Below are 21,953 nucleotides of genomic sequence, written 5' to 3' on the forward strand. Positions count from 1 at the left end.
CTCCGTGCGGCGGTTCACTTTAAAAAAGCATCTCCATTAATAAAGCAAAATGTTTTGAGAACAATTAAAAAAACTATTTGCCTAACGTTTTTAAACAAAAATATAAATTTTATTTTTTTTAATTTTTGATATTGACATAATTTGCCTCCAAATATTTTTCATATTTATACATTAATCTTCATATCTCTAACCTGCAAATTTTTAAAAAATCTGATCAGTTACTCCTTCCATGTAGAAGTCATGCACTTATCTGAAAATACACATTGCAATGGTCTTTCCAAGTTTGTCGTTACTTATGACTAATGTTGCCGAGTTCCAACCAAAACTTTTCTGTACCTTGTTCATCGCATTTGATACTCCTTTTGCAGAAGAATAAATATTGTTTAAATATTAAACACTAATATCCTCCTAATTGTTGACCAAGAATAGAAATCCTTGTTTGAGCATTTATAGTAATTCCCTACATTTAGTGCCACAAATGAAACTTTGTCACAGCAGGATGACTATTGTCAGGTAGGATTTGGTGTACTTTTATACAGTTTAAAATTTTAAAAAAATTCACAGGTTTTATGCTGCACTGAAGAAATGCCAGATTAAGAAGGTAGACTGGGTGCAGGGGGGAATTTTCAGTTAACTTATTTTATACAATGGAATATGATGAAGTAGCCATCTTTGACATTATGTCAACTAAGGAATATAGTCTGAATGACTAGAATTTAAGCCATCAAAAGCCTATATTCGTCTATATTCCATGATAAGATGGCAGTGCATTACTTGTTTTTACAATATAAAATGTATATGCTATGTGCATAGGTAGGCATAATTCAATCTGAACTTTCTAGCCTAAGGGTCCAACTTGAGTCAATAAAAAACATCAAGAATTAAGGCTGATGTGTTATTTTAAAAACTTCTTCATCTGGGCACTGCAAGGGTTTCAGCCTTGTGTTTTACTTTCCTTTATGAGCTTTTACTGTGTAAGCAAGTATGGAAGAAAACAGTTTCAGTCTTAACAGTTAGCTCAGTTTTTAGGTTAGAGAAGGCATTAACGCAAATATATGAAGAGCTGAGTGTAGGTTACTTTATCAATAAAAGGCATTTCTTATATTTTCAGTTACATCTAGCAACAAATCTTACAGTAAAAAATTTTCCCTGATCAGTACAGCCATCCATAATTTTTTAAATGTCATCCTACTATATTTTTAATTTCCAGAGACTCACTTTGAACATTTTATTTAATACATCTACTCTGAAAAATTTTACAGATGAAAACAAATAATGGCTGATGGCAGGAGCAAAATGCCTATTTTAAAAGGGCACTATTAATCTCAATCCAAATTTTAGCACTATTCTATTTCCATAAAAGGAAACAGTCATTTGGGAACCTTATGAAAACATGTGTGACAAAACTGTTTTTTATGTACAACTTCACTTGCTATTGAATAATCCAATTATTGCTGTATTTCTAGCGAAGCAGTATGTTTCAAGTAACAACATAATTTTAAATCTAATTTATGAAGGAAATTATTTCCATGTGTTCCAAGATTATTTTATGGGTGAAAATATTTCTGTTTAATGGAGCATAGGTGAAGCATTTCTACATTTCCCTACATTTCAAATTTGTGTAAAACAGAAAGCACCATTCACAATAAAAGGCTGCAGGATGACACAAACCAGGTAGCCCAGTTTAGTCCATTACACACATATCTTGGACCTTAAATCTTACAATTCACACAAGCTAGCTTGCATACTTTATTTTCCTCATTTTCCTTAGCAAGAGAGGAAACATCGAGGTGCATAGTGTAAGGCTATTCATGTAAATGCTGTAACATTCTGACATAGCAGAGAACATATTTATAAAGCACCTGGAAAAATAGTTATGCTGTCCCCAAATTGAATATTGTCTCAACACCTCACTTTTGCAGGGTTTCCTTCAAATGTAGGAACGCACTGATCACAGGATACTGATCCCTTTATCGCATATTGAAAGGACAGGAAATAATTCTTGTCACAGGCTAACTTCAACTAAGGTGGAATGAAAGGTATATAGGAGAGAAACTGAGGTCAAAGACAATGAAAAGTAAAGAAAATACTCTAGAGCACTTAAAATGCAGTTGGGACTAGAGTGATTTACCCCATTAAATATCATACCTGTTGTAACTAGAGACAAGTGACAGTCTTTGCAATAAAGCCACTTGGGACCTTAAGCAACAAGCAACTATAACAAAGTGAGAGAGGAGTAAATCAGATTATTCAAAAGAACTGGAAAAATCTGCGACTAGATCCTGTGAGTTGGTGTGCAAATAGGTCTCTAAGAAATTCTTATTTTAAGAGGTTATTGGCCATCCCTCAAAAGACAGTAAATGTTATTATTTAGAAAACTATTGCCTATTTCTTTAATGGCTGAATGCCTCTTTGGCTAGTATTTGGAATACAGAGGGTTTAGTTCTAAACTTGATGCATTTTGTATCATTTTTATTTGCAAGCCACCTCCCCCTCCTTTTTTCTGAATTGTGCTACTCTGGCATATTTCTGAAATGAGGTCAGTATGGGATATATCTACAGAAGAAGTCAATGTTAGGGAATATGAATATTTTGATATTTTTTAAAAAAGTTGCTTTGCTATTTTTTTCCTTCAGTCTTCAAATTATTTTTTAACAGTTTTCAAAGACATATTCATAGCAGCTTGAAGCATTTCTTCTTTGGTTATATCGTCACCTGGATCAATTTCAAGGGCATCTGCACTTGTAGATGTGGTATCTGTTCTGGCTGCTGTTGCTTTTCAAAGTAGGCTTTTCTTCTCTTTTGTAGTTCTTCTGAAGTAAGAGATGGTGAATTTGTCCCTGAGGGCTGTGGAATGTCTTCCGAAATATTATTTCTGGAACCACCTTGCATGCTAAGTCGAAGTGCTCTATGCAGATCTGCTTCTTCATCTTCCATATCAATTTCCTGTCGACTTAGTGCTAGATAGAGCTCTTTGTAGATTCTCTTCATCTTCATCTAACATTCTTGTTCCATCATATGTGTAATTTACTTCTAAAGAGTACTCTAGGTCTGTTTTCTGTACTCTTTGATCTTTGAGTTGGGCTAATTCTTCTACAATGAGTTTTGGTCTATGCATTTGTTGTATCCGAATCATCTGCAGGAGCTGGTCAGCTTCACAGTCTGGTAGGTCACCCTTAACAACAAATATGGAAGAACCCTCCTGTTGTAACTGAGCCAAGAAAAGTGCAAGGTAAGTATCTGATATTAATTCTGGACCCGTCAAGAGAGAGTTTAGGTTAAACCATAGTTTTCCTAACTTTCAAACCGTAAACCAATGTTCCCTCTAGTTGCATGTAAATGATCTTTCATTTTTGAATAGAGAAGAAACCACTGTCATCCACATTTCCTGAAGGCTGCTGGGAAAATGTTCGATAGTCTTCACTAGTGACTCCTCCCTCTGCCATCCTCATCCTCTCTTCTTCATCTAGCTGATGAGCAATAGAGGACAATTCCACAGTGCTAAAATATTCCCCTTGCAATAGATTATTCAAGCAGTGTTGAGCACAGAGTGAGCCTTCTTGCTGTTAATTATACAGATAAGGAAGCTGAGGCCCAAAGAGGTTATATGGCTTTCTCAAGGTCAAACAAGTACTAAATGTCAGAAACAAGATTCAAACACAGGTCCTCGGGCACCAAATTCAGTTCTTCTTTCTCATGGAAGATGGACTCCATGTTTATTTGTCTCATGAAATTATTTTCTTTAAAAATGCAAACAGCCAAAAAAAATGGAGAAAGCAGAACCAAGATGCCTTATGCTAAAAGTCTTAGTGGTAGTTTAAGCTTTAATAACTTCAGAAGTAGAGAGGCTACAAAATTAAAAAAAAAATTGAAAGTTTAATAATTTGAATTGATAAAAGGAGCCCTCTCTCCCCAGAATTCACAATTGGATAAAAAATTGTGGGAGTGGTTCAATTCATGAGAAGTCCAGATCCAAGAGATAATGGGCCATGATTTAATCACTACAGAAGTATAAATGCTGCGGAATTGCAAGAAGAACAACATTTGAAAGGTTAATTGTTTAAAATATTGGGATGTTTCTCAATAAAAGTCAGTCTAACCACCATTTTGTATTATGCCTTGTTCTAGGGGATTTTTGTGTTTTGTGAAAGTTTTCGACTCCTATTCATTCAGAGGATTGCATTAGTAATGTACCCTTAAAGACATCCAAAGAACAAGGTTTTGATGCATACACCAGAATTTTGACATGACCCTGGCCACACTGGAGAAAGTCTAGTACAGACAGATCAGGTGGTCAGGTTGGCCCGGCAAGGTGGCCTCCTCTACAGATCCACTGTTCTGAGAGGCTGTCATCCAGAAAGTGTCACTCACAGAATACATGATGGCAAGGTGCCCTGTCTTGGTGGAAAATGGTGTTATTCAAATAGATGCAACCTCTGCAGCTCGAAAAGGAAAATTTGGCAGCACTGCTAAGTAAGATCCACTGTTGTTGACTGTAGATCCTTCAAAAAAAGGCAGGGTATATTAATGGTGCACCAGACAAGAACTTTTTGGCAGTTTCTTTCTTGTTGCCAGGCTCCTTGAGACTTCTCTGGGCCCCAAATGTTGCAGTTGTGATGGTTAATTTTGCCACTTATATGGAAAACTACGTCACCAGAAAAAGTCACCTTGTCATGTCTGTCATTGGAATTTCCCATTTTTGACGCCATCAATTGACAGAAGTCTAGCCTGGCCTAGAAATCTTCTCCCAGGGACATTTGAACAGTTGCAACCCTGTCCATTGGAATTCTGTTCATCGTAGCCTCGGGAATGCTCAGTTCTCCAAATATACGGTGCACTGATTTTGGAGGGATTCTGTCCAAATGTCCTCTGGGTTTCAGCCACAGTCTTTTCATGTGCTTGATGTCTCTTGGATCTAGGCTCATCATGAATTGAGCCAGTTTCCTTAAATGTTTTCATTGAGTTGTTTAATTTCTGTGGGGAACCTCCTTTTTGTGATGGCAAGTGAATTTTCTCCTTCTTGCTGTTCAGCTAACCAGAGAATGCAGTTGACTTTTTTCTTCATTGCCCTCTTCAGAGGAACTGAAGCAAATTTAGTTAAATTTTAATGATAAATTCATTTTTCAAGATGCTCAAAACTGAATAAATTTTAATAAAACTAAACAATTAAATGTTAAAATGATTAAAATATTTTTGGTCTCATTTCTACTTCTGAAATTATTAAAGCTTACAACTCCACTTGGCACTGCAGTGGCTAGAGTGCAGGATTTAGAGTCAGGAGAGTCTGAGCTCAAGTGACCTCAGTCACTTACTAGCTCTGTGGCCCTAGGCAAGTCATTTAACCATATTTTCCTCTGTTTCCTCATCTGCAACGTAAATGGGAGAAGGAAATGGAAAACTCCTCTAGTATCTTTGCTAAGAAAACCCCAAATGGGTCATGAAGGGTCAGACAGGACTGGAAAAAGACTGAACAGCAACAAAACTGCACTAAGATGCTTGGGACGTCCAGTATTTCACTTGTATTCAACTTGCACCCACACATTATTTTAAAAATCATGTCAAATTCCATTTTATCAGTTTAAAACACGTATGATTAAAAACGTTTTTTTTAAAATCTTCTGCTGATTTCTCATTTTTATCCATCAACAAACATTTATTCAGGACCTGCATTATGTCATCAGTTTCTCCCCTCTCACCCTGACCCACCACAATTCATTGACTCATTATGGAATGAGTGGGAAACATTTTGTTTCCTATAGTACTTGCCTATGAATGAAGATGCTCCATTTCCTCTCTCTCTTCCAGGCTGCCCCATTTTTCTTTTCCTTTTTTTTTTTTTTTTTTTTTTTTAGGATTAGTGGAGATGTTCTGAGTGACTAGCTTTCTTGTCTTAAAACTACATTGTCAAATCTTCTCACTGGACTGCTTTGTCTGTTGAACCCTCCCTATGTTCCCAGGCTCTTCTTGTGCACCCTCACCCCCACCTTTTTTTAAAGCTGGTAAATATTGACACTAGAATTGACCTCATCCTCTTGCCCACCCCCTTTCCACCCTCCCAATCCCATACCAAGCTGTGTGTTTAGGTTTCTTTCCATATGAATCTTGTGTTTGTTTAACAGTATACTCGGTAAATATTCCTTTTCCTTAAGGACTTATCTATGGCAGCGAACTGATTCTTGGCTTGTGCTTGGCAGGCAGGGGTCCACCTTATCCCTTATGGAGCAGGAAAGGATAGAGGCATTTCATGGAGAAGATGTGGAATGGTTACATGGTGAGCTGCAGGAGAGAAGCCAGGAGAAAGTCCAGGTCACCACCACATGTGACCTGGCAGGACTTGAGGAAAATGCTGACTTGAAACAGAAATATGGGGACTTGGAAACAGAGCTTGAGTCCCATAGGCTGGAAGGGCATCAACTGAAAGAGGTACACAGAATGTTATCAGGGACTCAGAGCCATCAGTGACCCCTGGGGAGGTCCCTTCCTGAGAGCCAACAAGCCTGGTTCTGTCTATGCTCCTTTTCAAGGTCTTTCCTTTTGGAGAAAATGTAAAACACACAACTCCTCCCGCCAACTTTCTTTAGCTAAGCACTTTGATTAATTCTCTTTGCTGCATTCTTTAAATATGTTTAGTTTATACGAAGAGGCCTTTTTTATTAAGATTTTTATTTTATCAACTAAATTGTAAGTTCCTTAAGGGCAGAGACAGTCCCTTAGAATTCCATAAAATTGTGCTGGGTTTTGTCTCTTCTTTTCGTATAAGACACATCATAGGTGCTCAATAACCACTTGCTGACTTGTCCAGCAAAAATATTTCATTCATGGGAAAAAGTCATCCCTCTGGGTTAGGATTTAATATTCCTATGTCCTACACTACAATATCTCAGTTGTAAATCCCGTCTGTACTGTGTCTCCAAAACGACTGTCTTCTTTGTCCATTCTAGGCATTAGCAGAATGTCGTAGCCACCATAAGCGGGCCACATTTGATGGAGAGAACGGAGAAGAATGCTCACTGCTAGAAACCACTTCCAAGGAGGCAAAGCTGGTGGAGAGAATTGAAGAGTTGCAGGATGACATTGAACAAATGAGATTTCTTGTGACCACTACATCTGCAGAAAATGTTCGCCTTTCGTCCATAATCCAGGAGCTAAGGAAGGTGTGTGTCTGTATGTGTCTTTCTTCCCTGGGTGTATGGACCCCACTCCAAGATTGTGTGGGAGACAGCTTATACATTCCCAATAACTTTCCATTGAAGGTCCCCATTATGAAGTACTTTGCTTGCTTAGTCAATAGTCTTACGCCTCCCTCTTGTTCCCCCCATCCTAACTGAAAAACGGAACATACAGAACAATCCAAATAGATGCCATTTAGGCCATGTCCTAATATATGTATACTATATATACATGAAGGGACACTCATGGAAAACCTAGTAATGGTGATTTTTAAAAAAATTTTTAGTACCTCTATAGGAGCAAAGAGAAGACTGAAAAATAAAGATATCAAAGGACACAATAACAAAAACGGTCTCTCCAAAAACCCCATTGAATCCAGAAGCAGATGATCCTATATACCACCATGTGGTGTATATCCTACATCACATAAGGCGTATCCTACTTCACAGCCTGGAATGATAATTGGTGCTTAAGAAAAAGCGCAGTAGCCTTGGGAGTCGGGAGAGACCTGGGCTCAAATTCTGGCTCTTCCACCTTTGAACTGTGTCATTCTCACCAGGATAATTGAGGTCCTCTACACCTGGGTTCCCGAACTTGCTAAATAGGGATAATAGTGCCACTTCATAAGGGTATGAGGAAGACAGTCAACAGAGATTCATCAAATACCATATAAAAGAGTTGTTCTTTAAAAAAAAGTTCAGTTTTGCTTGAAATCTTCTGTTTGCACACAAACTCTCTGCTGGCCTAGTTTTAGAATTAAGTTTTAGATTTTGAGCAAAGGTGACAGCACAGGAAGAAACAACCCAGCTCTCCTACAATTGCTCCAAAAACGGTCAAGGAAGTGCTCTTAATCCCAGGCTGCAGAAGGTAATTCTTTTTTTTAGCACAGGGAGATAAGCAGAGGCCTGTGGGCACTGGGGAGGCAGTCCAGTCAGCAATTCATTGTGTTGCAATCATTATATACTTAGAAAAATGAGTTTCATATGAAAGAGAATCTCTGGTTCGTGCACAATACTATTCTGTAATATATATGGAGATGCTGATTTAATTTGATGGTTGTCAAAGTCAGAATAAAAAGGTCAAAACTATAAAACAAAGTGGTGTCAGGTGGGATTTTTAAGGCCCTTTCTAGCTCTAAACAAATCAGATAAAAATGAACAAAATAATAGTTTTAGATACTTAAGTACCTTCCTGGAGAGGACGCCATGCTTTAGGAACTTCCAACATTACAGGATACATTAAGATATGTTATAAATTATTTTTGATTATGACACTGGGAATGGAAGAGTTGTCACTGAACTGTCTTCCTTTTCCACCAGCAAGTCTGTCACATGACTTCCTCATCTGGGAATGATTGGGTTATACCTCTGGGGGTTTGTATCCTTTAGAAAGAGCCTTTTACATTATCCAGGTGATCAGATCATGTGTTTAGCTTGGATGAGCTTTGTTCCCTACCTTAATGCCTATCACTGCTAATTTTCTGGTTCATAACCTCTTAAAAGATTTTTAAAAATATAAATTTCATCAGCAAAAAAAGAGAGGATTTCCATATACATAGCAGAGAACAAAGAGAATTGCACATGAAAATGTATGTCACAATTTTGTACTGTTAGATATATGAATATATGCATAATTCAGTCAACTAGGTGGTTCATATACAGAAATGAAAGTGATACATATATATATATATATATATATATATATATATATGGAGAAACATATATGTAAATAAAAATTCAGTCATCTAGTTGATGCATATGTATGTGAGGGGGGACAGGTAAGCGGTGCAGTGGATAGAGCCCCAGTGTAGGAGTCAGGAGGACCTGAGTTGAAATCTCACCTGAGACACTTGACATTCACTATCGTGTGTCCTTGGACAAGTCACTTCACCCCAATTGTCTCATCCTGGGTCATCTGCAGTCATCCTGATGAATATCTGTTCACTGGATTGAGATGGCTCTGGAGGAGTAGCGAGGCTGGTGACCTGCACAGCTCTCCCTCACTCAAAACAAAGTCAAGTGCAAGTCATGTCATCATTTCTCTGATGGCGTGGTCATCTTCGGCAACGAAGAATGGACACACATATATATGTGTGTATATACTTACATCTCTATGTTTACACACACAAACACAGATACATATAAATATATATAAAAAATGAGTCAGCTAAGTGTTGCAGTGGATAGCGTACCAGGCTTGTAATCAGGAAGACTCCTCTTTGTGAGTTCAAATCTAACCTCAGGCACTCACCTGCTCTGTGACCCTGGACAAGTCACTTCACCCTGTCTGCCTCATGCCCTGTCTGTACCATGAGCTAGAGAAGGAAATGGCAAACCACCCCAGTATGTTTGCCAAGAAAACCCCAAATGGGGTCATGGAGAGTTGGACATGATTGAAAAATAAGTGAGCAGAAAAGCATGTTGCTTTCAAATCCTCCCTCCCTGTCTCTGCTTCCTTCTGTTCTATGCAGATGTTCAGTGCTTCAGTGCCACTCTGATTGTTGTGTTTTTGACACTGCTATTCCTAATTCCATCCCCCTTCCCCTCCCCAATACCCTCCCTATTATGAATGGGAAAAAACCCCCAAAACAAACAAGGACAGTCAAGTAAGACACATCTATGCAGTGGTCATATCCAAAGTGTTCTGTACTGTGGGTTCATTCCTTCTCTGTCAGGAGATGGGTAACATGCATCCTGGGTCCTCTGGAGAAATTGTTGATCATCAGACTTCTCAAGTCTTTCATAGTTGCTTTTCTTTACCGTGTTGTTGTCTTTCTATAAATCGTTTTCCTGGCTCCCCACACTTCCCTCTGCATTGGGTCCTACTTCCTAGTATTCTGTGGAGTTATGTCATACTTTGTTACGGTCAAGTAAAATATGGTACAATTATCTCATAAAACCTTGTGATACAACATGGTACAATTCAAAATTAAGCACCTGCTATGTGCCAGGTTGTGTGCTAAGTGCTGGGGATAAAGATAAAGACAATCTTTGCCCTCCAGGAGCTTACAATCTGATATGGGAGACAACTTGCAAATGTAGCAACGCAAGCTATATACAGGATAAATAGGAAATAATTAACAGAGGGCAGGCACTGGAATTAAGGAGTTGAAAAAGGCTTCCTGTAGAAGGTGGGATTTTAGTTGGGACTTAAAGGACAGCAGGGGAAGCCAGTAGGCAGAGATATAGGAGGGAGCATTCCAGGCAAGAAGAACAGTTGGAGAAAATGTCTGGAGCTGAGAGATAGAAAGTATTGTTCTCAAAATAGTCAGGAGGCCTGTGTCACTCACTGACTTGTAGAGCACGTGCTGGGGAGGCATGTGTAAGAAGATGGGAAACGTAGGAGAGGGCTAGGGAATAAAGGGCTTTGAATGCCAAATAGAATTCTATTTGTATTTGATCTTGGAGGCGATAGGGAACTACTGGAGTTTAATGGGGGAGGAGCTGGCAAGGTTTGACCTGCACTTTCAGAAAATCCTTTGAGGAGCTTAATGGGGGATGGACTGGAGTGGATTGAGGCAGGCAGACCCACCCACAGGTGTGAGGAGATGAGGGCCTACATCCAGGTGAGGGCAGAGTCAGAGGAAAGAAGGGGGCACGTTTGAAAGATGTTGCAAAAGAAAAATGGGCAGGTCTTGGACATAGCTTGAATCTGGGGGGAGGTGGTTGAGGATTTCTAGCCTGTGAGCCTCAAGGACTGGGAGGATGGTGTTGCACTGTACAGTAATAGGGAAAGCAAGAATGGGGAGGATTTAGAGAGAAAGATAATGAGTTAACAATATCATTGGACATTCAGTTTGAGATGTCTCAAAGTCAGCTGAAGATGTGAGACTGGAGGCCAGCAGAGAATTTGGGACAGTAAAAGTAGATGTGAGAATCGTCAGGAATAGAGATGGTCTTTAAATTCATGGGAACTGATAAAATCACCAAGTGAAATAGTACAGACGGAGACAAGCATAGGGTCTTCCACAGAATCCTGAGGGATGCTTATGATTACAGGGCGTGGCCTGAAAAAAGGATGCAGATAGAAAAGTAGATCAGATAGGTGAGAGGAGAACCAGGAGAAAGCAATGTCTTGAAAACCTAGAGAGAAGGGAGTATCAAGGACGAGAGAGTGATCAACAGCGTCAAAGGCTGCAGACAGGTGAAGGAGAATGAGGATTGACAAAAAGTCATTGTCTTTCTAGACTAAGATCATTAGTAACTTTGGAGAGAGCAGTTTTGATGGGATGGTGAGTTTGGAAGCCAGATTTTAAAGGGTTAAGAAGAGAGTGAGAGGAGAGAAAATGGGGGCCCTTAGTGTAGACAATTTTTTGAGTTTAGCTTTAAAGGGCAACAGCCATAGAGGATGATTTAAAGGTTTTTTCAGGATGGGCCAGATATGGCCATCTTTGTAGGGTGTAGGGAAGGAGTCAATAGAGAGGGACAGATTGCAAATAAAGGGAGAGAGAGTAGGAATGATAGGGGGAAATCTCTTGGAGGTAGAGCAGGTAGAGGGGCAAGCCTTGGTAAAGAATAATGCTCATGTGACACTGGGGTGAAGGAGAAGTGTCAAAGGGCATTTGAGTGATAGGAGAAGAGGAAGAGGGGAGAAGAGGGAGGTCATGGTGAATGGACTAAATTTTTTTCTGTAAAATATGAGGCAAGGTTCTCAAGTGAGAGGGCAGGGGAAGAGGGAGCCATGGGAGGTTTGAAGGAGGATGAAAAGTTTAGGAAGAACCCTTACGGAGAGTGGGAGAGTGAGTTGTTAAGAGAGGTATAACAGGAATGTCTAGCAGGAATGAGGGCCCATTTAAAGCTTTGCTCCACTTTTGTTTTCAGTAGCACATGTGTAGGGGCAAAGGCAACTAATGGTGGCAGTGATCCAAAGGTGAGACTTGGTTGGGTGTAAGTGGGGATAAGAAAAGGAAAGTAGGAAGTCCAGAGAGGAGAACATGGTTGAGTTGGACAAAGTAGAGTTGGTTCACCAAGGGGTTAAGTTGGGGAGAAAAAAAGAGCGGTTAGTGCAGGGGAGGTGGCATTGGAGAGGACTGAGGGGTCAAGGTACTGGAGGTCACAGTGCCGATGAAGAGCAGGCTTTGGTAGGGGAAAGCACAGAGAAGTGGGAAGCCAATAGATTTTAGTCACATAAGAGGATTTCAGAATTCTTGTGCATGGAGGTACATCTGTGGCTGATGGCAAGATCAAGGGTATGGCCATCTTTATGTATGGTTGAGGTGGGGTGGAGCAGTACCGCATGGAAATTGAGTAGATTGAAGAACTGGAAGGCTGGAGTGTTTCAGGGGGAATCATTATGTATGCTGGAGTCCCCTAGTGTTAGGGCATAGGTTGTGGAAGAGAAAATAATTTTTTTTGATCCAGGTACCAAACTCATTGAGAAAGGAAAGGGAATGACCTGGGGATCTCTAGGCACTAACTGCCAGAATTTTGATTGGGTGGGAATGAGAATTTTATGGATGGGGAAACTGAGGAAAACGTGGTTAAATGACTTTCTCAGAGTCATACAGCTAGTAAGCGATTCAGACCAGATATGAACTTAGAGATATGAGTCCGATTCCAGGCCTGGCACTTTGTCCATTGTACCAGCTAGCCACACTTAAATGGGCTGGAGAAGGAAATGACAAACCATTCCAGTATCTTTGGGGCAGCGAGGCAGTGCAGTTGGTAGTGTGCCAGACCTAGAGTCAGGACGATCTGAGTTCAAATCTGGCCACAGATGTTTGCCAGCTGTGTGATTCTGGGCGAGTCACTTCACCCTGTTTATCTCAGTTTCCTCACGTGTAACATGAGGCAGATAAGTAAATGGAAAACCACTCCAATATCTTTCCCAAGGAAACTCCAAATGCAGTCACGAAGTGTTGTACACGAATGAAATCACTCAACAACAACAGCATCTATGAATACTGTGAACCTGGAATAATATTCCGTTAATTAATACCTTAGTTTGTTGTGCCATTCACCAACTAATGGACGTGAGTTCTTTGCTTTTCTTTCTCTCCTTTAGAATCAGGAAATTTGTTTTGCATGTGACTATTCCTTCACTGGTATTTTTTCCCTCTTAATCCTTTTTTTCACTGTCCTAGTCTGTTTTCCTGTTGTGTTTGACACACGTTTACATCATACTCTGTATACGGTTATGCACGTGCACACACAGGCATGTGCCTGTGTGACTGAGGCTCATCAGATGCTTGTTTTCCCCTCTTGCCCCCCACCCTTCTCCAAGTTTGTATACTTTTCTTGAACACTCCCTTTTATAACCCCCTTCCCACAATTAATCCACCCTTGGGTATCTTCAGTTTTTCTTGTTACTCATTGAAAACTTTAAGATTCTAAAGGCACACAGTTTTTCTCTCCTTATTAGAATGTTAACATGATGTCATCATATAGCCGAATAGCTCAAACAAATTGACCTTTCTCGGTTTCTCTGAACTCTTGTGTTTGCATTTCACAGTTCCCACTCATCTCCGATGTCTTCATCAGCAATACTTGAAGGTCTTCTATTCCATTTTTCCCTGGACAGTTTTGCTCAGCTTTGCAGTTTAAGTAATCCTTTGTCATAAGCCTATGCTTTTACCTTTTGGAATATTGTATTCCAAGATCTCCTCATTTGTAGTATAAGCAGCCAGGTCTTATGTGATCCTAACTGGTTTCTTGACCCTTGAATTCCTTTTTGCTCTGTTGCAATTTTTTTTTTCTTTGGCTTTGGCGTTCCTGGGGCTTTTTCTTTTGAGATTTCTTTCAGGAGGAGATTGTTGGAGCCTACTTATCCTCACTTTACCCTTTGGTTCGAACAAATCTGGACCATTTTCGTGTGTTCTTTCTTGGATTGGAGTTTCCAGGCCTTTTAGATTTTAAATCATAATTTTCAGAAAGTCCAGTGGTTTTTAAGTGATCTGCCCTTCACTTGCTTTCCAAATCAGTTGTTTTTGTTATCAGATATGTTTGTTGGTTTCTCTTTTGTCCATCCCAATTTTCAGGAAATCTAGTACCTCATTAAGATCTGCCTCCCTTTCCCTCGACTCATTTATTTTCCTTTCAATTCTTTCCTCCAGGACTTTTATTTCATTGTTTATCTTTCTTCATTTTTTCCCCTACGTATGCATGTAGTCCTTGTGGAAAGTCGACTTTTTCCTTTGAGTCTTGGATTGTAGTGATGGTGACACTTTCCACATGGATTTTTGGATATCTCTGGATGTGTAATAATTTCTCATAGTTGTCCATATCTTCTTTGGTTTACTCATCTCTCCAGCTCTAGGTCTTGAGTTGGAGCTTTATGCTCTTGGTGTTTCTCCTTCATTCTCGAAGAGGACCAATGACATCAGGAGAGTGATGTCCTGACTTGCAAGTGAATTGGATTTAAGTGAGGCAGAGCTGTGTAAAGTCATCAGCCTCACTCTCTCCTCCAGAGTCATCGAGTGGCAAGGCAAAAGTCAAGATGGTGGGCAATGGCCATGGATGCAGGGGGAAACCTTGACCTTTTTAAGCCAAGCTCTTTCCTGGGTCTCACTTCGTCTGAGGCAATGCCTAAACAGCAATTAAAGGCCAGGTTGGAATTGAGATAAAAAAATGGCCTAGTTTATCTTCCCAAAAGAATCTGTCTGGGAAGAGAAGACCCTCAGTTTCTGACCAGAAGAGAAAACAGTTTGCTATTTGGCACCCACTTTGAGCCATTAAATCCCAAATAATTAGCAAGTGAGACTTGGGATGGGGCCTTTTATTGGCCAGTCTGTGAAAACCAGATTGATTTAGGTTTAAAGGCATAGTCAAGGAGCTCCATATGAATCACAGTGGACTTTTTCAGAGCCTGTTTTTCTAGAACTATATTTCAGGAGATCATAAATGAAACTGGACCAGACCAAAGTTGTCCCAGCTTTTTGAAAAAATAGTGATGGAACAGAGAAGAGTCTAGCCCCCAAATGCCAAGATAACTTGGAAAGTATAAATGAGCAAAAATTATATTCTTTTAGACAGAACACCCACATATAAGAGTAGACTCCCCGTGTAGACAGAGGGACAGAAGGAGGAGGAAGAGAAGGAGAAGGAGGAAAAGGAAGGAGATGATAGTCAAAGGAGAAGGGAGGAGTAGGGGGAGAAGGTGGAGAAGGAGAAGAAGATGAAGAAGAAGAAAAAGAGGAGGAGGAGAATAAGAAAGAGAAGGAGAAGAAGAAGGAGAAGGAAGGAGATGGGAGATGAAGGAACAGGAAGAGGAATGGGGAGGAGAAGAAGAAGGAGATGAACAAGAAGGAGAAGGAGGAGGAGAAGTGTAAGAACAATAAAAAGAAGAATGAGGAGGAGGAGGAGGAGGAGGAGGAGAATAAAAAGGAGGAGGAGAAGATGAAGGATTATAACAGCAACGTTGCCCAACTTGAACTGGCTGGCTGGGTCCCCAGGGGGCAGCTCGTACTACACGCAGAAGGTTGTTCGCCCCTCATTCTTGAAGAGGGACAATGACATTGGAAGAGGGTCCTGTGCTGATCTCCAGGGTTAGGCCCCCTGGATCTTTGAGGTTCACAGTGAATCTTTGGTCTGTGTCAGGCAATTCAGGGCAGATTGCTAGAGACAGCAGAGCTCCGTAGTTCAGGGTGTCTTTGTCTGAGTACTCACTGCTGTGACCACTGCTTCTTGCCTCTCCTGCTTGTTTCTAAGGAACCTTCCACTTTAGCTGCTTCGGGATACAGACCCTTGCAGGCTACAATATCTGGTTAAGCTGGAAGATTGCTGCTTTGATTTCCTATGCTGGCTCTTGCTTGGCTAATGAGGCCCTATTTCTTATTCCTCTCGACTTGTGGCAGAATTTTTGTGTAATTTTGGAATAGATGAAGTTTCTTATTGTAGTTTTTTCATTGGATTTCTTGATCATTATTTTAATTTTTACGTATTTGCTGGCATAGATGTGGTGGACCCCGGCTTTCTGCCTCTGTTCAGGCAGACATCTTTGCCAAGAGTCTACCATTTAAATTCTCAGAGACCTTCTTGCTTGAACTGCCAAGCTAAAACTAGCCACTTGTATTTCAGAAAATATTGTAATGATGTGAAAGCCTACTCTGATTACTCCAAAGGAGCCATGATGAAAAATGCTATTCACCTTCAGAGAGAGAACAAATGAACTCAGAATGCAGATTGAAGCTTACATTTTTTACTGCCTTTTTTCTTTTTTTTACTTTCTTCTTTTTTTGTCATTTTTTAGCAACACGATAGTTATAGAAATATGTCTGCATAACTTCCCTTTTACAATTGATATCACACTGAGAGTTCAGTGGGTGGGGGAAGGGCAGGAGAAATCCAGTAATGGGAATTCAAAACTTTTTTAGACTGTGAATGGTTTTACCAGCAAAATTTTGTAAACTGAAGTTCAGTGACAAAAAATTTGCTTTTCCTTATCATGAATGGATTCTGTGCCTGAAGTGGGAGAAATAGCTAAGCCCAAGACATTCTGCTTAAGCCTAAGTGTATGTACAGAAGCACTGTGAATTTTAATGACCTAAGAAGTCAAAAGGCAAAACTGCAAGTGAAACCCCTGTAAATTCAAATGGTTCTTATGCTCAGTTGGCAAGCACTTGTTAATTACGTATGATGTGCCAAGCCCTGTACATGTTCAGATACAAAGAAAGGCAAAAAGAGCCCCTGCTCTTGAGGAGCTTATATTTGCATCAGGGAGAAATCATATCAGTAAATAGGTACATACAAGGTCCATAAGGATAGATAGAAGGGAACCTTAGAAGAGAAGGGTCCAGCATGTGAGGGAGAACTGGGAAAGGCCTCCATTAAAAGGTGGTAAAAGACCCAGGTTATACCTTGTGGTACAACAGAACCTCAGGAAATGTTTGGTGAATGAAAAATATTTAGCATCTTCTGTCACGACCACCATTTCTTAAGTACGTAAGTTTCTGCCTTTTGTGCTTTTATATCTAATACCCTCGGAAGCATCTTAAAGCTCTCCAGAAGACGGAAGAAGAGAAATATTAAATCAGATTTGTCTTTTTAGTGATAAAGTTTCTTTTTTCCCCCAGTGGTGCCAAAGTATACAAATTGAAAAAGCCTTGTTGAAAGATGACGTCAAACAATATAAGAGGAATGAATTACGTCAGCTGCAAGACATTACAGAACTGAAAGAAGAAAATCTCTACTTCCAGAAGCAAATTTCCTGTTTGAAGGAGACCCAGGTAAGTGAGTCTCAGATTCCATCCACTGTAGTTACTGGAGGCTCCAATTGGACTTTAGTTATCTTGCAGTTTTCTTCTTGAAACGCCTGGCACATAGAGAGACAGATTTAATGGGTGTCTATTACTGGACACAAGGGACACTAATTGAGGAAAGAGAGACAATTGCTTACAGTCTAATTTCAGAAGAGAAAACAAAGAGGAGGTGGAAAGGGGCTGGGGGCATTTAAGTGGTGGAGGAGATTGAGCACCACTGGAGTCAGAACCACCTTAGTTCAGGTGTGATCTCAGATACTTACTAACTGTGTGACCCTGAGTTAGTCACTTAATATTGTTTGCCTCATTTTCCTCATCTGTAAAATGAGCTGGAAAAGCCAATGGAAAACCACTCCTGTATCTAGCTATGCCAAGACCAATGAGGTCAGAAAGAGTCACATGAGATGGAAATGACTGCAAAACAGCAGTGGAAGGGGGTTGGGAAAGGACAGAATTGCTGAGGTGTAGTGGAGCATTCCACAGAGGGAGCTGATCCTGAAGCAAAGTGAACATGGCTAGGGCCCCTCAAGCAAAGGGCATGTGGGCCAGGGACTCACCCAGCAGGATAGCAGTGACCAGTCATTATGCCACTAGAACAGAGCTGGAGCTAAGCATTTATGTGTCTCATGCAAGGGTTGAGAATTGTGCCCTTGGGGATTGCTCTCTCCTGAATAATTACAGGCACCAAGGGAAAACATGGCTGAACAGCAGAAAAATAAATCCTTCCTCACCATGGAAGATGGTATTGGAAGAGGATCACTCATAGTTGCCTACTGTTCATCTGCTCTCGTTACCCCTCTCCACCCTCATGAAGTGGGCTCTACTGTAGAACAGCCTTCTGAGTTGAAGTCTTACATAGAAATGATTTGTTGAGAGAGGATTTTGACTTTAAGATCTTTGATAGCAGGGTCAGGTCATCCAGCCTCTTGGTAGTAAGAGGCTTCTGAAGCTTGACATCACTAGGTTGGCATGGGCTTCTGGTCGTGCCCTTGCTCGATGGGCTTTTGAACCCCAAGGATGGGGCAGGGAGAGTAGCTTCCCCATGAAACTCTTAGATGGGTGTTACTTCTTGATCATCTAGTGAGTGGATTGTCTTTATTTTAAATCTGTCTGACTCTGAAATACTCCATATAGTATTTGAAAGGAAATACCCAATGTTTTGGGCTGGGCATTTAAAATGAGAACTCCCCAAAGTACCCTGTGAATGTAAGGGGCAAAGTCTGAGTGTTTGGCAGGTTTTGTAGCAGATGTGATGATTTTTGAGTTTTTCTGTGTGTTTTTAGGAGTCTCTGTGTGTGTGTATGTGTTTCTGTGTGCGCATATGGGCGCACACGAGCAGGGGGGACAGATTGTATGAACCCTCATCTTTAGTCCTTACTTTTAATAATATTTTGATCAAAGTTGTATTGAATCCTGCCTTTATATCAACAATTTTCAGGCAGTCCCCTCTTCTCTATGGTGTCCCCCACCCCAAAATGGCCAATAAGCCACCAATATTTTTTAAAGTTTCACCCAAGATAGCTTAAGATCCCTGCGTGCCTTAATTAAATTCAGTGCTCATTATGTGCAGGGCATCATGAGAGAGACTACAATACTCTAAGGACAGCAAGGAATAATCAGATTCTTCTCTGAGCCATTGTTGATGTGCTGGAATCCTGATATGGAACCTAGAGAAGAGATTCTAGTCTGTTCTGCTAGTGCCACATGTTTGTTATGTTCTTTGGGTACGCCTTTTGGTTTTGTGTTCCCAGAATGTAACATACAGAATGACCCACACAGAGAGGACACACTTCATGAGTGAGTGCTTGTTGAATTGGACCTGTTGACTTCCACAGTGCTGCTCATTGTACTAGACTAAATGTTCCCTAAGAGCCGTTTTCTCAGACTTCTCCACTATATCATAGGTAACCAGGAGCAAGTGTCCTGCCAGTGGTATAAGCCAGGTGGGCCAGAGCTGTCATTTAGAGTAGAGAACCATGCAACTTTTGGCCATACATTTAGGCAGGTGAAGTCAAGTAGCAGACTTCAGGAACAGACAGGTTAAGAGAATCAGGAATAGGGGACCCAGGCAAGAAGAATGAGCCATGAGGGTTCTGAATTCAAGCAAGAGGGGCTAATAGGAAGCAGCAGTGGGAATGGACATTGATACCAAGCCACAGACTTGTAACCAAGAGCTCTCCGTAGACTTCCAGCCCAGAACCAGAAGTGGTCTTTGGCTAGGGTAAAAACAAGGCATTTTTTTTCTTTAAACACTTGTTTTAAATGCCGAATCTAAAAGCTGATGAAGATTAGCACTCGTGCATAACAAGTAGAATAGAAAAAGAAGATAATACATCGAACACAGCACTGCAGCTATCACTTAGGGTTTCCCTTTACTTTTAAATATAAGATATATTGATGTTGTAACTTGCAAAACTATCCTGCTTGTCTTCAGTTCCTTCTGTTCTCTTCTGTACATTTTAAAAAATGCTCCAATGGCCCTTTTTTATTTCTTTCTAAAAACCTTATTGCTATCCCCTCTTCTCTCCTTCAGTTACCCCCTTCCTCCAATACTCATGCATACGAGCACCCTCACACATTCACCCCCACCGTACACACACAAATTAAAACAGAACCCTTGTAAAATATATGCATTCAAGTAAAATAAATTCTCACATTGACCACCTCCAAAAATGTATGTCTCATTCTGCACCTTATATATAATTATACTGGTTCTGTTTTCCGCAGTACATCAGTTCATAAAAGTCTTCCCAAGGTTTCTTTTTCATCATTTCTTACAATGCAATGATCATGTTCTGTTGCACTCCTATTCATGCATTTGTTCATCTGTTTTCCAAATCATAAGCTATACATCAGACTGAATTCCCTGGGAGCTAGGATTTTTTGTAATTTTGGTTTCTCTTTGAATCCCTGACGTTTAATATAGTGGTTGGCAGTGACTGATACTCGAATTGACTCCCTTTGTTTCCAGTTCTTTGTCATAGAAAAGAGCTACTATACATATATTTGTACATGAGTCCTCCTCATTCTTTGATGTTTTGGAGTTATTGGCCTGATAGCAGTATCACTGACTCATAGTCACAGTTTGGTGTCTTTGGAATGTGGTTTCAAGTTGCTTTCTAAAATGGCCAGACCAGTTCACAACTCTACCAATAAGTAGTGTGCCTGTTTTCCTGCAGTAGTTGTAATTTCCCCTTTTAATCATCCTGGAGGGTGTGAGATGGAACATCAGAGTTGTTGTACTGTGCATTTCTGAAACTTTTAGTAATTTGGAGCATTTTGTCACATGATTGTTTAGAGCTTGGATTTCTTCCTTTGAGAACTGCCTGTTCCTATCCTTTCATTCTTCTCTGTCTGGGAATGTCTCTGAACAGGGCAGTTTCTAGCATAAATAAGGTGAGGCAAAATTCAGAACTCATGAGCTGCACAGGATAAGTAGTTGGTTTAGGAAAAAGGCATTTTCTTTTCATTTCAGGTGGAGTATGAAGGCTTAAGACGTGAAGTTCAGAGGAGAAATGAAGAAATTGAGCTTAGAGACAGTCGTCTGGTTGAAGTCACTCGACAGAAGGTGATCTCTGACCATCATCTAGAGGAGGCCTTGGAAACCCTCCAGAGTGAACGAGAACAAAAAAAGGAGCTGCGCAGGGTGCTGTCTGGGTACATCAATACCTATGATTTCTTAGGGACTCTGCTGACAAATTTCGATGATGTGAATCATTTTAGGGATGAGGACCTGGGCTTTGGCTACAACAATCAAGTCTTCAGGAACCCCAGAGAAAACATGATGTCCACCCCTCAAAATAGCAACAACTTCAGGCCCCCACCTGGTTTAGTGTGTGATCTTTCGAGTGAGCTCAGTTTATCCGAGATTGAGAAACTGAACCAGCGGCTTCTGCAGGTAGGAGAGCTCTTTTCTCTGTATTTGTCAGCTAGGCAGCATGAGGATCTAAACGTAAATGAGCCTCTTAGGAGAGTTTAGCACTGCAATGTAAGGTGGCAAAATTCTTCTGAGAAGTACTCAGCTGGCTTTCTTTTGCTGAGCTGTGTATAGACTTTCTCAAACAAACCCCGTGGCTTTATTGTACCTTTATCTCCAGGTCTTTCAAAGAGGAGAATAGGTGAGGAATGCTAGTAGGGCTCAGCAGTGGCAGAGTCACAGTGATGATCTGCAGATGTGATGAAAGGGCACTAGAATGTGTAAATTACTTTTACTGAAAAAAAAATGCAGACATTGGGAGCACATCTTTAAATGAAGCAATGAGAAAAGACCTTCGAGGTGGTCGAGGAATTGCAACCTTACCTCTCTGAGACTTTTTGCAGAAACAACATGCCCTCAGTGTTGCTCTCCTCACGTTTCCAAAATCATATGATAAATTCTTAGTCATTTGACTACTCAGATATTTTCTTCAGAGAGATTTATGTGAAACATCTTGTTTCCCGTACTTCCATGGGTATTCTGGCTACTCACTCATTCTTTTTAATTTTGAAAGAACTATTTTCTTCAGTGAGCTTTTGAACCTCCTTTTCAATTTGGCTAATTCTACTTTTGAAAGCGTTCTTCTCCTCATTGGCTTTTTGAACCTCTTTT

General features: G+C 40.4%; 1 protein-coding gene and 1 pseudogene across 1 annotated transcript in view; one reads left to right on the forward strand and one right to left on the reverse strand.

Moving 5' to 3' along the window:
• LOC140516159 (protein bicaudal D homolog 2-like) overlaps nucleotides 1-21,953 on the forward strand; it is a 37,217-nt gene that overhangs the window by 5,188 nt on the left and 10,076 nt on the right. Inside the window, exons 2-5 of the mRNA XM_072627133.1 lie at nucleotides 6,195-6,423; nucleotides 6,942-7,154; nucleotides 17,180-17,332; nucleotides 20,841-21,263. Coding sequence (XP_072483234.1) covers nucleotides 6,195-6,423; nucleotides 6,942-7,154; nucleotides 17,180-17,332; nucleotides 20,841-21,263 — 1,018 coding nt within the window. The remainder of the gene's footprint in view (nucleotides 1-6,194; nucleotides 6,424-6,941; nucleotides 7,155-17,179; nucleotides 17,333-20,840; nucleotides 21,264-21,953) is intronic.
• Nucleotides 2,620-3,359, reverse strand: LOC140515478 (ataxin-3 pseudogene; annotated as a pseudogene).

This window comes from Notamacropus eugenii, chromosome X (genome assembly GCF_028372415.1).
Source record: "Notamacropus eugenii isolate mMacEug1 chromosome X, mMacEug1.pri_v2, whole genome shotgun sequence".
Classification (NCBI taxonomy): Eukaryota; Metazoa; Chordata; class Mammalia; order Diprotodontia; family Macropodidae; genus Notamacropus; species Notamacropus eugenii.